The following is a 20012-nucleotide window of genomic DNA, read 5'->3' on the forward strand; positions in this document are numbered from 1 at the left end:
AGACAGCCACCCCTTCATACACCCTTATCTCCTAACTTTTTAATCTCTCAGACAATCCAAACCTTCACAATCTCTCAGACACCCTAATCTCTCAGACATCAATATCTTTCGCAATCTCACACTAACTCTCAGTCGGCTATTTCTAACTTTCTCTCTCTCTTTTTTTTTTCTCTAACAGGCAGACCTAAACCACAACTTGGAAATGGCAGGGAGGACTAGAAGCGCCAAGGCTACAATCAATTCCAGCATTCCAGCCACCATGGGAATCCAGGAGGAGATCACGGATGGCTTGCAGAGGGAGGAGGATCCAGGACGATGGACAGAGGTCTCCGTGCAGACCGAGTCCATCTCTCGGCATTACACCACAGTCACTACGCAGACAGAGGAGGCCACTCAGCTGGATGGGGCCCTCATGCAGGAACTGTGGAGCTTCAGGGAGGAGGTGGAACGCCTGAGGAGCATCTGCGAGGATGAAGCCTACATCGATGGAGTCGTTCAGGAGTTGTCTCAAGTCACAGAACATGCCCACGACAAGTCCATTCTCGAGACACCCAAATCATCAGCTTTGAAACCGACATTTGGGATACAGGCAATGGCCAGCGACAATGACACCTGGCAGCTGGTGACCTCTTCCACAGGCAAAGGCAAACAAAGGAGATCCCCCCCCCCCTTTTTCAATCTCTTCATCCTCTTCTTTTTCTCCCCAACAGTCCAACCCTACGTCAACCCCTCACCTCGTCCTGAGGAACAGATTCCAGATTCTCCAAGAACAAGCTGCCGACGACAAACAAGAACAGACTCAACACGAAGAACAGGAGCAGACCCAACAAGCAGCTCCATCTGATGACCGACTCTCCCCCCCACAACGAAAGAAGCGCAGAGTAATAGTCATTGGGGACTCCATGCTGAGGGGCACCGAGGGACCAATCTGTAGACCGGATACACTCTCGAGAGAGGTTTGCTGTCTACCTGGAGCCAAGATACGGGACGTCACCACCAACCTGGGTAAACTACTCACACCTCATGACCATTTTCCTATGCTTCTTATCCACATAGGTACGAACGACACTGCAAGGAACACCCAGGAGACCATCGCCAGAGACTTCGGGGCCTTGGGTGTGAGGCTGAAGCAGACGGGTGCGCAGGTGGTCTTCTCTTCAATCCTCCCAGTCAGAGGCAAGGGAAGAGCCAGAGATGAATGTATCCTAAGAACCAACGAATGGCTACAAGGATGGTGTCGGGATATGAACTTTGGATTCCTGAATCATGGAGAGGCGCTACAAGGACTTCTGGGACCAGACGGACTCCACTTGACCAGCAGAGGTAAGAACATCTTCGGACACCGACTAGCCCGCCTACTTCGTAGGGCTTTAAACTAGGTAAGTTGGGGGAGGGTACCTACTCATGTACTGGTGCGGAAAGGAACTATCCTGATGGGATGAGTCGACACTCTGCTTCCAAGGTAAGGGCACACATAGCAAACAGTTCTCTAGGAGCCACACAGACTCAGGTGGAAAAAGCCTTACAGCGACCTAGCAAACACAATGTGTGGAGGGCCATGTATATTAATGCTCACAGTTTAGGCAATAAAATTCTAGAGCTGGAAACTGAAATAAGGGATGCCAACCTAGACTTGGTGGCAATAACCGAAACATGGTTTACGGACTCACATGGGTGGGATATGACTATACCGGGGTACAATCTACTTCGTCGTGACAGAGAGGGCAGGTTAGGTGGTGGGGTAGCACTGTACATTAAAAAAGACATCAAAACCACCAGGATCACAGATGTCAAATACACCGGGGAGTCCCTCTGGGTTAACCTGGCAAGAGGTGGCAATAAATGCCTGTATCTTGGTGTGGTATACAGACCCCCAAGACAAATGGAAGACATGGACACGGAATTAATTGAGGACATAGAGAATATCACTCTACGGGGCGACACTGTACTGCTTGGGGACTTCAACATGCCTGATGCAGACTGGAACACATTTTCAGCGACAACCAGTAGCAGCAGGAGGCTATTAACCTCCATAAAGGGAGCACGTCTCAAACAAATGGTAACGGAGCCCACTAGGGCCCAGGCAATCCTTGACCTGGTACTCACCAACGGGGAAAGCATCTCGGAGGTCTTGGTAGGAGATACGCTAGCCTCCAGCGACCATAACATGGTATGGTTCAACCTTAGGAAAGGATTCCCTAAATCAATCACAAAAACAAAGGTACTTAACTTCCGGGGCACCGACTTCACACGCATGGGAGATTTCGTCCATCAGACGCTGCAGGACCAAGCAGAGACCGGTAATGTGGAAGCTATGTGGTCGTACCTGAAATCATCCATACACGAAGCTACTAATCGCTACATAAAATCGGTAGACAAACGGCAAAGAAACAATAAACCCCAATGGTTCACTGAGGAGATCTCGCACCTCATTAAGGAGAAGAAAACAGCATTTCTTTCCTACAAACGTACGCAGAGAAGGGAAACCAAAGTAGAATATAAGACCAGGTCTGCAGCGGTCAAAACAGCAGTTAGGGAGGCCAAACTTCGAGTGGAAGAAACTTTGGCAAAAAACATTAAAAAAGGGGACAAATCTTTCTTCAGGTATATTAGTGATAGGAAAAGGAACACAGACGGCATAGTACGCCTTAGAAGACCGGACGGAAACTACGCAGTGGCGGATTCTGAAAAAGCCGAAATACTAAATGAATATTTCTGTTCAGTCTTCACCTGTGAGGCACCAGACACGGAACACAGCTGAAGGCAAAACAAATTGCGGAAGACCCGTTTCAGAATTTTGAGTTCACACCTGAAGACATCTACAGTGAGCTGACAAGGCTCAAGGAGAACAAGGCCATGGGACCGGACAATTTACACCCAAGAGTGCTTAGAGAATTGAGAGATGTTCTGGCAGAACCGTTGGCTGTACTCTTCAATCTCTCACTAAGCACGGGGAAAGTTCCGTTGGACTGGAAAACAGCCAACGTCATTCCTCTGCATAAAAAGGGTTGCAAGGCTGAGACTGCGAACTATAGACTGGTGAGTTTCACTTCAATAGCGTGTAAACTCATGGAAACACTAATTAAGCATAAATTAGATACGGTCTTGAATGAGGGGAATCTCCGGGACCCCAGTCAACATGGATTCACCAAGGGTAGGTCCTGCCAGTCCAATCTTATCAGCTTCTTTGACTGGGTAACAAGAAGGCTGGACTCGGGAGAGTCCTTAGACGTCGTATACCTTGACTTCAGCAAGGCTTTTGACAGTGTCCCACACCGCAGACTGCTGAACAAGATGGAATCAATGGGGTTAGGAGTAACACTAACTGCATGGGTTAAAGATTGGTTAAGTAGCAGACTTCAGAGGGTGATGGTTAACGGCACCCTCTCCAAAACGTCGGAAGTGACCAGCAGAGTGCCGGAGGGCTCAGTCCTGGGTCCACTCCTCTTCAACATATTCATTAGGGATTTGACTCAAGGGCTTCAAGGTAAGGTAACCTTATTCGCTGATGATGCCAAACTATGCAATATCACAAACGGCTACAATCTGCAGAATACTATGGAACAGGACCTCCGTACTTTAGAAAGCTGGTCCTCTGTCTGGCAGCTGGGCTTCAACGCCAAGAAATGTAAGGTCATGCATCTCGGAAATGGAAATCCATGCAGAACTTACACCTTGAATGGAGAAACTTTGACCAAGACTACAGCAGAACGAGACCTGGGAGTGATCATCAGTGCAGACATGAAGACTGCTACTCAAGTGGAGAAGGCTTCATCTAAGGCACGGCAGATGATGGGTTGTATCAAGAGAAGTTTCGTCAACAGGAAGCCTAAGGTCATGATGCCATTGTACAGAGCCATGGTGAGACCTCATCTGGAATACTGTGTGCAATTTTGGAGGCCACATTACCGTAAAGATGTGCTCAGAATTGAGTCGGTTCAGCGGATGGCCACCAGGATGGTCTCAGGGCTAAAAGGTCTCTCGTACAAAGAGAGACTGAACAAATTGCAGCTCTATACTCTCGAGGAGCGTAGTGAGAGGGGAGACATGATTGAGACATTTAAGTACATCACGGGACGGGTCGAGGTGGAAGATGATATCTTTCTTCTCAAAGGACCCTCGAACACAAGAGGACATCCGCTCAAACTCAAGGGAGGGAAGTTTCGTGGAGACGTCAGGAAGTACTTCTTCACGGAACGAGTGATAGAGCATTGGAACAAGCTTCCAGTACAGGTGATCGAGGCCTGCAGTATCCCAGACTTCAAGAATAAATGGGATACCTATGTGGGATCACTGCGAGAGTCATACCAATGAATAGGGTCGCTAGGATATAGACTTAATAGAGCAGGTCAGTAGAGTTAAGGGGGCCAGTAGACTTAAAAGGGGGTCAATGGTATGGGCAGACTTGATGGGCTGTAGCCCTTATCTGCCGTCATCTTTCTATGTTTCTAAGGCCTATCCCCCTTGAAGGCCCGCACCCCCCCTTGAAGGCCTGCCTGCCTGCCTGTCCCCCCCTTGAAGGCCTGCACCCCCCCCTTGAAGGCCTGCCTGCCTGCCTGTCCCCCCCTTGAAGGCCTGCACCCCCCCCTTGAAGGCCTGCCTGCCTGCCTGTCCCCCCCTTGAAGGCCTGCCTGCCCGCCCCACCCCGAAGGCCTGATGCCCCGACCCACCCCGAAGGACCACTCGCCCCCCTGGCCTCCCCGCACCACCTACGAGGCAGCCCGCAGCTGGTCTCATTTAGCTTAAGGCTCTTATCTCTAATACATCTAGAATCCAACATATGCTTGAGGGTATGGAGAAACTCCTTAGAATCATTCAGAAAGATATAAGTTATACCTATAAATGGATAATTGATAGAAAATCACAGAATTTATACATTTAAACAAGATATTTGGGGAAATACTAAAATATAGGTGCACTATACCGAATCGCGCTTAACGGCACCTAACTAAAGCACCTAAGAATACCTAACAATGTCGATTCTGTAAGAAGGCGCCTAACAAGAAACCACACCCACGCCTAAGCAGCATGGCACATTTTTTTTTTTTTTTAGAAGTGCCTTTTTATTGAATCGGCGTTCCTTAATAGGCTTCTAAATTCTAATTATTGCTAGTTAATATGGCTAACTGTTGTAATTAATCAGTTTTGATAGGTGCCTACCTTGTTAGCCCATCTTTAGGTGCCTTGTATATAATTTGGGATTCTGTGTTTACATACGCCTATGGAATGACATTTTATTTGGTACTTACAGCTCCAGCTCTTTGGGAATGCTGACCACTCCCAGGGTTTGACAGGCCAGGGTTGGGATGATAGAAGAACTCAGTTCTTTCATAGGAATAAGGGAACTCATCTCACTGTCCATAATCTTCTGGGCTGATGGGCACATGTATTGTTCACCTCGGAAGGAGTACTGTGCCAAGACCAAAAATATTGGCACTGCGAAAAACACCTCAGCCAAAAATTTCCAGGATTCCATATCAATATAATGTGCCTGATCGATGATAAACACCAGAGGTTCCTTCTCTGTGACCTGAAATAAAAGAGCCCAGGATATGGCAAGCTTAAACATGAGCTTTGGTCCCTCACCTTGAGTACTTCGGGGTTTCTGAATCCTAAATATTCCATTACTAATCCTTGGTTTTGTCTTTTACACATGACTCTGTGGTCACCCCCCACCCCACCCCCCACTTCTGTTTCAGATGTCGCTGTGTGCTCCTCCTGTCTCAGATATGGCTCTGTGTCCATCTCTGTACTCCTGTTTTGGGCTACACCTTCCTGACCTCTGACACAAACATAGGCCTCCTGTCTGAGATGTGGGTCTTCGTCCTGCTCGTTACTCCTACTTTGTCCTCAGACATGGCTCAGTGTCCTCCTGCCTCACATGTAGCTGTATTCTCCTATCTTAGACATGGCTCTCTGTCCCTCTCTTTACTCCTGCTGTGGTTTCAGACACAGTTTTGTCCTTGTTCTTCGTACCTCAGTCTCAGATATGCTCTATGCCTCATTCCTACCTCAATATCAGATAAAATAGTGTGGTAAAAGCTAATAAAACACAAGAAAAATGAAGATAAGATGATACTTTTTCTACTGGACTAACTTTTGAAAGCAGAAATTAGCAAAAAATGACAATATCAGATATATAAATGAAACGTAAAAATTCCAATGACAGTTTCACAAGGAAATGTAGTGATTGGGGAGGGATGAAAAATAGGAAGAGATGGATGGGTGATAGCATAGCAGTATAATTTTATGGTTTATAATGTGATAGGAACCCCAGATCTTTGTTAAGATCTGTTTTGTGTCAAAATATTTCTTCAACTTAACTTCAAAGGATTTATGCTCCTGGATTATTTTAAAGCATGCAAATCTTATGTTCTGCTATGGGCACCAGTATAGCATCACAATATGCAGACCTCTTCATGGCAGAACTGGAAGAGACATTTTTGAATACATAGTAAACAAAATCCCTAATATACTACTGATATATTGAAGATATTTTATGATTTTGACCAGTGGCATACCAAGTACATTTGACACCCGGGGCTGAGCATTATTTAACATCCCCCTCCTCTATATTAAAAAAATATATTTTTAGTAAAAAACTATGAGTCACATATCAAGGCTGCACCTAGGAAATACTGCAGTGAGCATTAGAACAGTGTTTCTTCTGTGCCACCCGACAAGCTCCATCCCCTCCATCCACCGCCCGCCCGCTGCCACCACACGACATGCTTCATCCATCCATCCCCTGCCCAGAACCTTCTTTAGAACAACAGAATTGATTTCTTGAGGGCGGCTTGTGGGCCAGCCGCATGCAATCACTAAACTAAACTAAAGCTTAACTTTATATACGGGGTCATCGCTGCATGCGCCTGGCCTTTCCTTTCCCAGATTTGTGGCGGTGGCAGGGGATAGATGGATGGAGCATGTTGAGTGGCACAGGGGCAGTGGTGGCGGCAGGGTAGATAGAGCATGTCAGGAGGAATCGGAAGCAGCTTCAGCGAGGGGCAGGCAGGTTTTGGCATGGGTTGGCTTCGGAGGAGGAAGGATAGAGGTGGGACAAAGGTTGGAAGGCAGTGAGGGAGAGAGAAAGAAAGGGGGGCATGAGCATTGGACACAGAATGTTTAAGTTTCAGTTTATTAGGTGTTTATATACCACCTATCAAGGTTATCTAAGCGGTTTTACAATCAGGTCTCAAGCATTTTCCCTATCTGTCCCGGTAGGCTCACAATCTATCTGAGCAGGAGAGAGCAGGAGAAAAGCAGCTACAGAGAAAGGCAGAGGGAGAGAGAAGCCAAAGGGGGAAAAAGCAGATAAAACAGCAGGAGAGAGAAGCAGAGGCAGGAGATCAAGAGGGGAATCGGTGAGAGTTAGCTTAACCCACCCCCGACGTCCACCACCGAAGCTCCGCCTTAAAAGGGGAGGGGCCAACAGAGCAGAGTTGATCTGAGCAGGAGAAAAGCAGAGGCAGAGAGAACAAAAGGGGGAAAAGAGCAGATAAGAGCAGGCGCAATCACAGCAGACCCAGAAGGCATCCGCAGCAGACCGGCAAGCAGACAGCAATGGAAGCAGCAGATGGAAGCAAGATGTTGAGCTACCCAGTTTTCTGCATCGTCTGCCATATGTATGACTACCTCCCCTCTGGGAGGTGGTCTTACATATGCGCCCGATGCGGAGAACTGGAGAGCCTGAACAGACAAGTCAGACTCCTGGAGGGCAGAATATTGGAACTGGAGGCACTTCAAGCAGGGGAGGAGGGAGACAGAGATGCAGAGAACGTCCAGACAGAGGAAGCAGAGAACAAGTCAGAAGACACCATCGAGGAAGAAATCCGAGAGCTGGAGAAGTTCATAGAGGAGGCATACAGGGAGGCCGTGGAAAATCACCAGCAAGAGTGGAACTGCCAAAAGACACCTACAGAGAGTGTGGACCACCCGACAGACAACCACCAGGAAGAAATGGGTGATACAGTAGCAAGAACGAAGGATACGGACCTGCGGCAGGAGAGATGGACATACACCAGGGACATGGACCTGAGGCTGGAGAATCAGGAGAAGATAGAGAGGACAGCAATCTTCTGGGCGACTCCATCAACAGACAAGTTGACAGCCACATAGCGGGAGGAAGACTTGATCGGCTGGTGACCTTCTACCGGGAGTCAAGGTAGAAGACATAGTGAGCCGCATCGACAGGATCCTCAACAGTGTGGAAGAAGAAGATACGGCAGTGGTGATCCATGTGGGGATGAACAACGTGAGCAATAGGACCTACAACAGGGAAGCACTGAAGGACCAGTTCCAGATGCTAGGAAGGAAGCTGAAGACCAGAACGCAGAGGATAGCATTCTCGGAGATCCTGCCGGTACAGATGGAGCTGCAAGCAGTCAACGCGTGGATGCGGCGCTGGTGTGAGGAAGAAGGATTCCACTTCGTGTGCAATTGGACAACGTTCTGGGGGAAGAGCAAGCTCTACAAGAAGGATGGACTCCGCCTCAGCAGAGACGGAACGAGGCTACTTGCAAGCAACATCAAGAGAGAAGTGGACAAGTTTTTAAACTAGGAAGAAGGGGAAAGCCGACAGTCAACAGAGAGAGAGAGTCGATGGTTCGGGAGGATACCGTGCAAGAAGATAGAGGGAAAGACTCACCAGATTACAGGCAAGAGAGATCGAAAAGGACACAAGAGGGAAGGAAATGCAAGAAAAGAAAAAGCTGCAAACTCAAGTGTATGTACACAAACGCAAGGAGCCTTACAAATAAGATGGGTGAATTAGAAACCATAGCACAAAAAGATAACGTTGACATCATAGGCATCACGGAAACATGGTGGCTGAGGAAAACGTCTGGGATACTGTGCTACCAGGAAACTATACCGCAGAGACAGAGTGGCTCAAAAAGATGGGGGCGTTGCAATAAACGTCAAAGAGGAAATTGAATCTGCTGGAGAGAACAAGCCACAACTGACGGATAAGTTAGAGTCTCTATGGGTCAAAATTCCAGGAACAAATGGCCTGGAAACGAAGATCGGCATCTACTACTGACCTCCAGGGCAGTCCAAAGAAATTGATGGAGAAATGACAGACGAGATTAAACACAACTGCAAGGGAGGCAACACAGTTATCATGGGTGACTTCAACTATCCGGGAATAGACTGGAACCTAAGCACCTCCGGCTGCATTAGAGAGACCAAGTTCTTGGATGCTGTAGGCGATTGCTTCCTGGAACAACTTTCAAAGAAAATACTAGAGGAAATGCAGTTCTGGACTTAATTCTAAATGGCCTGCGAAGACCAGCACAAGATGTAAAAGTAGAAGGGACGCTGGGAAGCAGTGATCACAATAAGATCCGCTTTGATCTGGATGCAGGGGAGAAACATCGGTCCAAAACGACAGCCACGGCACTGAACTTCCGAAAAGGGAATTATGAAGAGATGAGACTCATGGTAGGGAAGAAGATTAAGAAGAGGATAAGCACTGTAAAAATGCTAGAGCAAGCTTGGTCCCTTTTTAAGGACTCAGTCACCGAGGCGTAAAATATATATATACCGCGTATCAACAAGGGATCCAAGAGGAAAAAGAACAAAGAAACAGCGTGGCTCACTGTAGAGGTGAAGGAAGCGATCAGAGACAAGAAAACTTCATTTAAAGAATGGAAAAGGTCAAAAACGGATGAAAACTGGAACAAGCACAGACAACATCAATGCAGGTGCCATAAGGCGGTAAAAGGGGCCAAAAGAGACTACGAGGAAAAAATAGCCAAGGAGGCGAAGAACTTCAAGCCGTTCTTTCGATATATTAAGGGGAAACGACCCGCAAAGGAAGTGGTGGGACCGTTGGATGACCATGGAATAAAGGGAGCACTAAAGGAGGACAAAGCAATCGCTGACAAACTGAACACATTTTTTGCAACTGTATTTACCAAAGAAGATGTACACAGCATATCGGAACCCATCAGGCTATATGCTGGAAATGAAGACGGAAAGCTGACAGGATTGACGGTCAGTCTAGAGGAGGTATGTAGACAAACAGATAGGCTTAAGAGCGATAAATCCCGGGACCGGGTGGCATCCATCCGAGGGTCATCAAGGAACTGAAAGGGACCATAGCTGAACTGCTTCAACTAATAGCCAATCTGTCGATCAAATCGGGAAAGATTCCGGAAGACTGGAAGGTGGCGAATGTTACACCGATCTTCAAGAAAGGTTCGAGGGGATATCCGGGGAACTACAGACCGGTGAGTCTGACCTCAGTACCGGGAAAGATGGTAGAGTCACTGATAAAGGACAGCATCATTGATCACCTTGACGGAAACGGGCTGATGAGGACCAATCAGCATGGTTTTAGCTGCACTTCTTTGAGGGAGTAAACAGACAGATAGACAAGGGCGATCCAATCAACGTTGTATATCTGGATTTTCAGAAGGCGTTTGACAAGGTTCCGCATGAACGACTACTTTGGAAAATTGCAAGCCATGGAATTGAGGGTGAAATACTCACGTGGATTAAAAACTGGCTGGAGCATAGGAAACAGAGAGTGGGGGTAAATGGACAATACTCAGACAGGAAGAGCATCACCAGTGGGGTGCCGCAGGGCTCGGTGCTTGGACCCGTGCTCTTTAACATCTTTATAAATGATCTGGACATAGCAAATATAACTAATAATGTTTCTACTAGTCTAGACAAGCATAGCACTAGCATATTCTTATCCAACGCCATTACTGATATCTCAGATGAAGATCAAAAAAGTTATATGTCATTACAAGCTTCATGTTCTAAGTTTATTCTTCCAACTTTAACAGAAATAGAACATTTATTTCAAACTATAAAACTAAAAGGTTCTAAAACTGAATCCTTTCCTCCTTTCCTTCTTAAACGTTATTTCTCAATATTTGGCCCAGTTATTCTCCAAATTATTCATAAAAGTCTGTCTACTTCATCTCTCCCGACTGAATGGAAACACTCTATTCTCCTTCCAATTATTAAGGATTCAAAAATCAGTCTTTGCGATTGTTCAAATTACCGTCCAATAGCTAGTCTTCCATTTTTAGCAAAAATTACTGAAAAAGTAGTATTTCAGCAACTGTCAGATTTCATTGATAAAACTCAGGTTTTGCATCCCAACCAATCAGGATTTCGTAAAAATCATTCAACAGAACATTCACTAGTAGGTCTCGTCACATCTATCCACTACTATCTGGACCAACAAATCTGTCATTCTCATTTCCTTAGATTTAGCAGCAGCATTTGACACAATTGACCATCATTTATTACTCCGACTTTCTTCCATCGGTCTAAAAGACCAAGTACTAGATTGGTTTCGATCTTATTTTACAGATAGATTCTCTACAGTGTGCTTTAAAAATTCTTTTTCAAAACCTTATCAAACAAATTATGGAGTACCACAAGGGTCTATATTGTCTCCATTACTGTTTAACATCTATTTGGCCCCTCTCTTAACCCTTTGTCAATCCATCGGATTCACAGTATATGCTTATGCAGATGATTTCCAACTTTTGCATACCATTGATCCCACAAGTTCCCAGGACATATCTAATATTAACCAAAAGCTGGCCAAAATCCATGACTGGCTTGATGTCAATCAGCTATCTCTAAGCATCAATAAAACTACTACTGTGCTTTTTTCAGGGAAAGAAGGAGCACAACTCATTAACCCAATCGTAATCGACAATAAACCCCTTAATCAAACTACCAACACAAAAATTTTGGGAGTCCAAATAGACAATAATCTCACGTTCCGTTCACACATCAGTGCATTGGTCAAAAACTGTTTCTATAGGCTGAGAATGATTCGTTCACTTGTCCCCCTTCTTGATACTTTTTCCCTTAATACTTTAGTTCACTCCCTAGTAATATCAAAATTAGATTATTGTAATTCCTTATTAAAAGGGGCATATCTAAAGGATATAAGGTGTCTTCAACTTATACAAAACACAGCAATAAAGATAATTTCAGGTTCAAAAAAATTTGACCATGTCACACCTCTACTTCAAAAAGCTCACTGGCTGCCAATAACATATAGGATTACATATAAAATAGCTCTTTTAGTCTTCAAAACAATAAAGACAAATACACCTGCATTTATAGATAGGCTTCTGATTCCACATAGTTCATCAAGAGTTCTTAGATCATCCTCTCAGTTTACTTTTAATGTTCCCTCTTTAAAAATTATCGGAACACGCCGTGCTTCTATCTTTTCTGTAACTGCTCCAACGATTTGGAACTCTCTTCCTTTATACTTAAGACTTGAACAGGATTTACAAAAATTTAAGAAAAGTTTAAAGTGCCTTCTTTTTAAAGAAGCCTTTAACTGAAAGTTCATTTCCACGGTAAAATCTTATAGTTTTCAACCTCCCTTAAATCAAGACTACTAATAGCTCTCTCATTTGATCTTTCTTCTGTCACCAATCCTTTTCCTCATACCCCCCTAATGTACTTACCTTTTATGTACTTTCTCTTTAAAAAATTGTATTTCTTCCCCACTTTCCTATTGCTTCTAGTGGTTTTTAAAAGTAGTTACCCTTGTAAGTTTGATTAATATACTATGTATAAGTGATTTCTTTAAATCTTATTTTATCTTTTGTACAACGCTTTGTAATTTGGAAAAGCGTTCAATCAAATAATATGAATATGAATAAACTTGAAACTACGACGAGCGAGGTGATTAGATTTGCGTATGATACGAAGTTATTCAGAGTAGTAAAGATGCAGGGGGATTGCGAAGATCTGCAGCGTGACATAATCAAGCTTGAGGAATGGGCATCAACATGGCAGATGAGGTTCAACGTGGATAAGTGTAAAGTGATGCATGTCGGTAACAAAAATCTCATGCACGAATACAGGATGTCCGGGGCGGTACTTGGAGAGACTTCCCAGGAAAGGGACTTGGGAGTTCTGATCGACAAGTCGATGAAGCCGTCCACACAATGTGCGGCGGCACCAAAAAGGGCAAACAGAATGCTAGGAATGATAAAGAAGGAGATCATGAACAGATCAGAGAAGGTTATCATGCCGCTGTACCGGGCCATGGTACGCCCTCACCTGGAGTACTGCGTCCAGCACTGGTCACCGTACATGAAGAAGGACACGGTACTACTCGAAAGGGTCCAAAGAAGAGCGACTAAGATGGTTAAGGGGCTGGAGGAGCTGCCGTACAGTGAAAGATTAGAGAAACTGGCCTCTTCTCTCTCGAACAGAGGAGATTGAGAGGGGACGTGATTGAAACATTCAAGGTGCTGAAGGGGATAGACTTAGTAGATAAGGACAGGTTGTTCACCCTCTCCAAAGTAGGGAGAACAAGAGGGCACTCTCTAAAGTTGAAAGGGGATAGATTCCGTACAAACGTAAGGAAGTTCTTCTTCACCCAGAGAGTGGTAGAAAGCTGGAACGCTCTTCCAGAGGCTGTTATAGGGGAAAACACCCTCCAAGGATTCAAGACAAAGTTAGACAAGTGTCTGCTGAACAAGAACGTGCACTGGTAGGGCTAGTCTCAGTTAGGGGCTGGTCTTAGACCAGAGGGCCGCCGTGTGAGCGGACTGCTGGGCATGATGGACCACTGGTCTGACTCAGCAGTGGCAATTCTTATGTTCTTATCTGACAGACCTGGGGCTATGGAGGAGTGACTTGCCCAGGGTCACAAGGAGCAGAGAGAATGGAGAGAGGAAGAGGGCACTAACTTGAGACATAGGGGGGAGGGAGGGAATAGAAAGGGAGAATTGTTGAGCATGAGTGTGTGAGTGAGAGATGGTGCACATGGGGAAAGGAAGAAAGGAAAATTGGGCATGAAGAGAGAAAGGAGTGAGGTAGAGATGGGAGAATAGAAGGATGAGAGAGAGAAATGTTGGATATCGTGGTGGAGCGGGACCAGAGGGGATTCAAGGGGAGGAATGTTGGGCATAGTGATAGAGGGAGAGATGTGGCATGGTGTTGGAGAGGAGTGATAGAAGGAGAAATGGGCATTGGGTTGGTGGGCAGTGGTGAAAAATGCTGCACACAATCTGGGGAGGAAGAAAAGTTGGACTCATAGAGGGACAGAGAGAGATGTTGGTTGGGGAATGGAATGTGTTCTGGAGGAGAGGAAGCATGCAGGAGGCAGATAGAAAGAAAGAAATATTGGATGCTCTAGAAAACCAAGGCCGTTGCTTGTAACTTTAAACATCCGACGCAGCCTGCGTTTCGCGGGATACACTACCTCCCTGCTGCTTCAGGGAAAATATCTCTAGCAACACATCTTTTGGCTGCACACATACTCCTGCCAGTTCTGAGGTAGTGTATCCCGCGAAACACAGGCCGCGTCAGATGTTTAAAGTTACAAGCAACAGCCTTGGTTTTCTAGAGCAGGAGATATGTACATTAAGCCTCACAAACAGAAATGAATTAAAGAAGTTTACAGCACGAATGCACTTTCTAATACAGCACTTTAAAGCATCAGTGCACTTCCATAAGATAAGTACTTTTTTCTGTCGGTTCTGTGTTCCAAAATGAATTGTTAGGTGATTGAAGAGTGAATTTAGCATGAATTAGAAGATTTACTTACATCAAATGAATTTTATGAAATAATTTATTTTTTAAGTAAAAGTAATGAATTAATGAATGAATTAAAGTATTGTAGTATTAACTGAATTTAAAAGGTAGGCAGGATGGGTTCAAGCCAGTGATGTAAGCAGGAGTATGAGAACAATTTGGTTTGTCTCTTTGAGAAAACCCGAAATGGGTGTAACTCCATGATCTGAGGCTTGATCCCTTATTAATAAAATCCTTTCAGTATCATTTTGGTTACTGGTGGTTTATATATTTGATTTAATTAATAGGTAACCAGCTGAGTTTTTCTAGTTTACTGTTGTATAGCAGTTTGTGGTATGGCATGATCCCTGAATTTTTTAAGGGTTTGATGTCTGAGTATCAGCCATTAAGATCATTGTGCTCTGAAAGTTCAGCATTGCTAAAAACGAAGGCTAACCCTAAATATGTGGAAATGGATGCCATGACTTTTACATGTGCAGGGGTTAAGCTGTGGAAAAGCCAGATTGGTGAAGTAGGAAAATGCTGAAAACACAACTATTTGTAGATGCATTTCTTTGAGAAATTGATTTTATGTAAGGATTGAATCTGTTTTGTTCTTACCTTGTTCTGAATTTTATAAGATTTTATGTATGTAACTATTTGTAAACTATTTTGAAATAAAACGATATAAAATTTTAAAAATAAATAATGCTTAAAATAATATAAAGAGACAGACAAAACATCAGGATTTAAATTCACAATAAATCTTTGATCAAGGTGAGTCAGGCCCTATGAAAAAGCAATAACGAACAATTGTGTTTTTAAGAATTTTCTAAAAGTTCCTCTGTCGGCACATTTCCTTAACTGTCCTACCAGTGAATTCCATAACTTTACCCCAACATAACAAAAGGTTATTTCGGATTAACATTGCCCCTTAGCAAACTGAATTTTCAGAGCACAAAGATCTTTTGCGGTGATAAACAGTCATCCTATCTTTGAAATACTCTGAATTGTTCCATACAGAAATTGATCACAAAGCAATAAGCAGCAAATTATTCACGATTTAATTACTGATAACGATATAGGTTTACTTTTTATTATGGAAACATGGTTACCTGAGGGAGATGTTGTTACTCAGCAGGAAGTGCTCTCTTCTGGTTTTAAATGACTTTTTACATCTAGGTCGGAAAGACGGAGAGGTGGTTTAGCCACTATTTTCCGCTTTTTCTTAGATATTATCTTAGAAGAGAATGGCAAAAACCCTAACTTTGAATATATGATATTATCCATAAATGATGAATTGAAATCTCACTCGTTAGGTATAGTTTTATTTTATCGACCTCCTGGATCATGGAATAAGTCTGTAGTTCTCCTTCAAGAGACCATTCTAAATGCTTCACTAAAATTTCCTAGATTACTATTAGTTGGTGATCTTAATCGTCATCTTGAAATTGAGAATAATAATGATGTGATTAGTTTAAAATCATTTTTAAATTCCTTGAATTTTAATGTTTTACCAGCTACTACTCATGTCCTTGGCCATGCTTTAGATATTATTTGCTATATAGACTCTGTTTATATAAGATCTTCTATTACGGAGATAAAATGGTCTAAACAGCCGTGGACCAATCACTTTTTGGGATGTTTTAGGATTCCTATTTTTATGTCTAAGATCTGCAAGGAACCATCGAAAGAAATAATTACAATACGGAGTAAAATCAATCCTGATATTTTCTGGTCACAATTAAAACAAAAACTATATGACTCTCCCTATGATTTCAATGTAGATAGGTCTTTAGAAACTTGGATGAAAAATTCTGAATCAATTTTTGAGTCATTAGTGCCTATTAAAACGAAGGAGGTTTCTAACAAACAGAAAGCACCTTGGTATTCTCAATATCATTGCCAACTTAAGCAGACATGTAGAAAGTTAGAAAGAAAATGGAAGAAAAGCAATAACTTAATAGATAAGATGCAGTGGAGAAAGAACATAAAGGAATATAATCCTGAGATCATTAAAGCTAGGAATATATACTATGGTAATAAAATTAATACAGAAAAAAATCAAAGTAAGGTACTATTCTCATTTTGGAAATCAATAACAATAACATCAGAACAGATGAATGAATCTATCAAATCTTCTGTAGAGGAACTAGCCACCTTCTTTAATGAAAAAATTTTAAAAATAAGGTCATCATTTTCTAATATTTTGGTGTTTCCTGTTTTGAAAAATTCTCTAATGAAATTCCAATTGACAGATATTGGCACACGTCTGATGCAATAACAGAACACCAACTTTTACAACTTTTTACTAAACTTAGTCAGAAAAAGTGTTTGCTAGACTCTGTCCCTTCATATATTTATTGCAATATCCCTTCTGGTATTTCTTGGTTGGTTAATTATATTCTTTCCAGTGGTTTTTTCACATCAAATATGGGACGAATTATACTTAATCCATTACTAAAAAAATTCGGACCTAGATTCAACTCTAGTCCTTAATTATCGCCCTGTTGCAAATATACCGCTGTTGACAAAGATTTTGGAAGCTGTCGTATCGAAACAATTATTGGAATATCTGGATAAATTTTCCATACTTCTTCCATTTCAATATGGATTTCATCTGAATTCCAGTACAGAAACTCTTCTTATCTCATTGGTTGTGAAAGTTCAAATTTTCTAGTTCATGGCCGCTGTGCCATCTTGTTGCAGTTTGATCTTTCGGTAGCTTTTGATGTCGTGGATCATGATATTCTTATACAACTTTTGATTAATATAGGTTTAAATCAAGAAGTATTGAATTGGTTCAATGTTTGTTTTTTTTAAATTACGATCATATCAAGTACATGCTAAGAACAAATTTTCTCCTTCTTAGACTCCAGTTTGTGGTGTGCCTCAGGGCTCTCCATTGTCTCCCATATTATTTAATCTATAAATGACAACATTGAAATATTTTAATTTATTAATAATAATAATAATAATAATAACTTTATTCTTCTATACCACCATAGATGACTTCTAGGCGGTTCACATCGAAGAGGGCTGGACAATCAGCGAATTACAGAATACAAGAGAGCCCTCACTTCTCTCCACTACACAGAAAGTTTAACCAATAATGCAACTGGGAGCCAAATCTTTGTAAACTGTGCATAAACCTACTTAGAGGGATTAGAGATAGGGTTTAATCCAACTCACTACTCAGCAAAAGTAACCATTCTGGAAAGATGTAAACATATCTACTAAAAAAAGGTGCTGGTCCATTTTGTTCTATCAATATCCATGCTGTTGTATTTATTTTAAACGGGGTTTAATTATTCAGTATGAGTTGCTAAGTACTTTTGCAATCTTACTGACAGCCATATTTCAGACTTCCTAAGCATACAGCGATTGGGTACGTGGAGGAGGAAGAGGAGGAATTGCTGTCTGAAGCTCATTTTCTAATGAACTCTGATCACTTCTTCACTTTGCCTTGAGCAGCCACAGCCTCCATGGCCTTACGGACGGTCTCCTCATCCCCCAGGAACTGCATAGGCTTAATGGGCTTGAGGTTCTTGTCCAGCTCATAAACAACAGGGATGCCAGTGGGCAGGTTGAGTTCCATGATCGCTTCTTCTGACATACCCTTCAAGTGCTTGACAATCCCTCGTAGGCTGTTGCCATGAGCTACAATCAGAACTCTCTTGCCCTCTTTGATCTTTGGGACAATTTCCTCATTCCAGAAAGGGAGCGCCCGGGCAATAGTGTCCTTCAGGCTCTCACAGGTTGGCAGCTGGTCCTCTGTCAGGTCTGCATAACGACGGTCCTGGCTAATTTAGCTGTAGAAGGCATGATCAGTGTCCATGGGTGGTGAAGGAATGTCATAGGAGCGTCTCCAGATCTTCACCTGCTCTTCTCCATGCTTGGCTGCTGTCTAGGCTTTGTTGAGGCCTGTCAGACCATCATAGTGCCTCTCATTCAGGCGCCAAGTTCGCACAACAGGCAGCCACATCTGATCAATGGCATCCAGTGCAAACCAGAGGGTGCGGATTGCCCGCTTCAAGACAGAAGTGTAGCAAATATCAAATTCATAGCCTGCATCTCTTAGGGCCTGCCCCCCTCTTTCTGCCTCGTGCTTCCCAGTGGTGCTCAGATCTGCATCAAACCAGCCACAGAATCGGTTTTCCTGGTTCCAGGTGCTCTCGCCATGCCGGATCAGCACTAGTTTATAGGCAGTCATGGTTGTATTGTACACTGTGGTCTATCTGCAGATCTCGAAAGAGGGCTCTGCTGATCAGGAGCACTGCAACTAAATTTATCTGTCTCAGAATTGATTTTTACATATGCTGATGACATTTTTATCTTACTTGAAGTTGACTCATCATTATCAAATTTAACAGCTGATATTAATTCTTATATTTCATGACTCCAAGAGTGGGCCTTTTTTGTACGTATGAAGTTAAATGCCACTAAAACCAAACTATTATGGTTTGGTCCTACTCAAGATAATTTACCTTCATCCATAAGATTAAATTCTGGTGATTCTTTAAAGATTGAATTTTCATCTAGAATTCTTGGATTTGTTTTAGATTCAACCTTATCATTGACTAATCAAATTAATAACATATCTAAAAAGTGTTTTCTGAGTCTACGGATGCTAAGGAGAGTTCACAGTTTTTTTCAACAGCATCACTTTGTTATTTTACTCCAGGCTATAATTTTAGCATATTTGGACTATGCTAATTCTCTTTACATCGGTTTAAGCAAATGTAATATGAAGAGATTACAGCTTATTCAGAACACGGCTGCCAAACTGATTTTTGGTCAAAATAAATTTGACCATGTTACACCATCGTTGAGGGCATTACATTGGCTTCCGATGTATTGGAGAGTTCAGTTCAAGTGTGCTAATGTTGGTTTTAAGAGTTTATATGGTATTTTTCCCCATTGTTTCCTCATGCTTTTAACTCGTATTGTCTTCAGTCTACTAGGAATTTACAAACATTTAAATTAAAATTTCCTTCTGTCAGAGGGATTCTAACTTTGGGTAAATTTTCTCATTCTTTGGCATATACTATGGTGAAAGTTTGGAATGACCTTCCCTCGATTATTAGAACTTTTTTATCTTTGATCCATTTTAGAAAAAGTTTGAAAACGTATCTGTTTAAGAAATTTCTAACGGATATCACCCATTGACTCAGATACACTCTTAGTTTTTCAGGATCATCAAAGCTAAAAGATTTATTATCCACCGTTACCTTCATAATAGCAGGATAAATTAAGCCATATTTCGCTCCAATTTCTCTTAGATTCAGTCTTAAATCCAGAAATTGTTTCCTCTTTTCTGCAGTAGATTTTGCGAAGTCCGGCACTATGTGGATTCTTGCATCTTGACAGCGCAAATTCTGATTTTCTTTTGCCAGACGTATAATCTCTAGTGCATGCTGTTGTCGTAAAAGTTTAAAGATTAGCGGGCGAGGACCAACAAATGTATCCAGTCTTCATTGGCACCCTGTGCGCAC

At 42.8% G+C, this 20012-nt stretch overlaps 1 protein-coding gene and 1 pseudogene across 1 annotated transcript in view; both read right to left on the reverse strand.

Annotated features, from left to right (window-relative positions):
* Positions 1-20012, reverse strand: part of ADCY10 (adenylate cyclase 10) — an 803671-nt gene that overhangs the window by 461121 nt on the left and 322538 nt on the right. Inside the window, exon 16 of the mRNA XM_033944139.1 lies at positions 5250-5530. Within this exon, the coding sequence (XP_033800030.1) occupies positions 5250-5530 (281 nt within the window). The remainder of the gene's footprint in view (positions 1-5249; positions 5531-20012) is intronic.
* LOC117361313 lies at positions 17737-18772 on the reverse strand (annotated as a pseudogene).

This window comes from Geotrypetes seraphini, chromosome 5, assembly GCF_902459505.1.
Source record: "Geotrypetes seraphini chromosome 5, aGeoSer1.1, whole genome shotgun sequence".
NCBI lineage: Eukaryota > Metazoa > Chordata > Amphibia > Gymnophiona > Dermophiidae > Geotrypetes > Geotrypetes seraphini.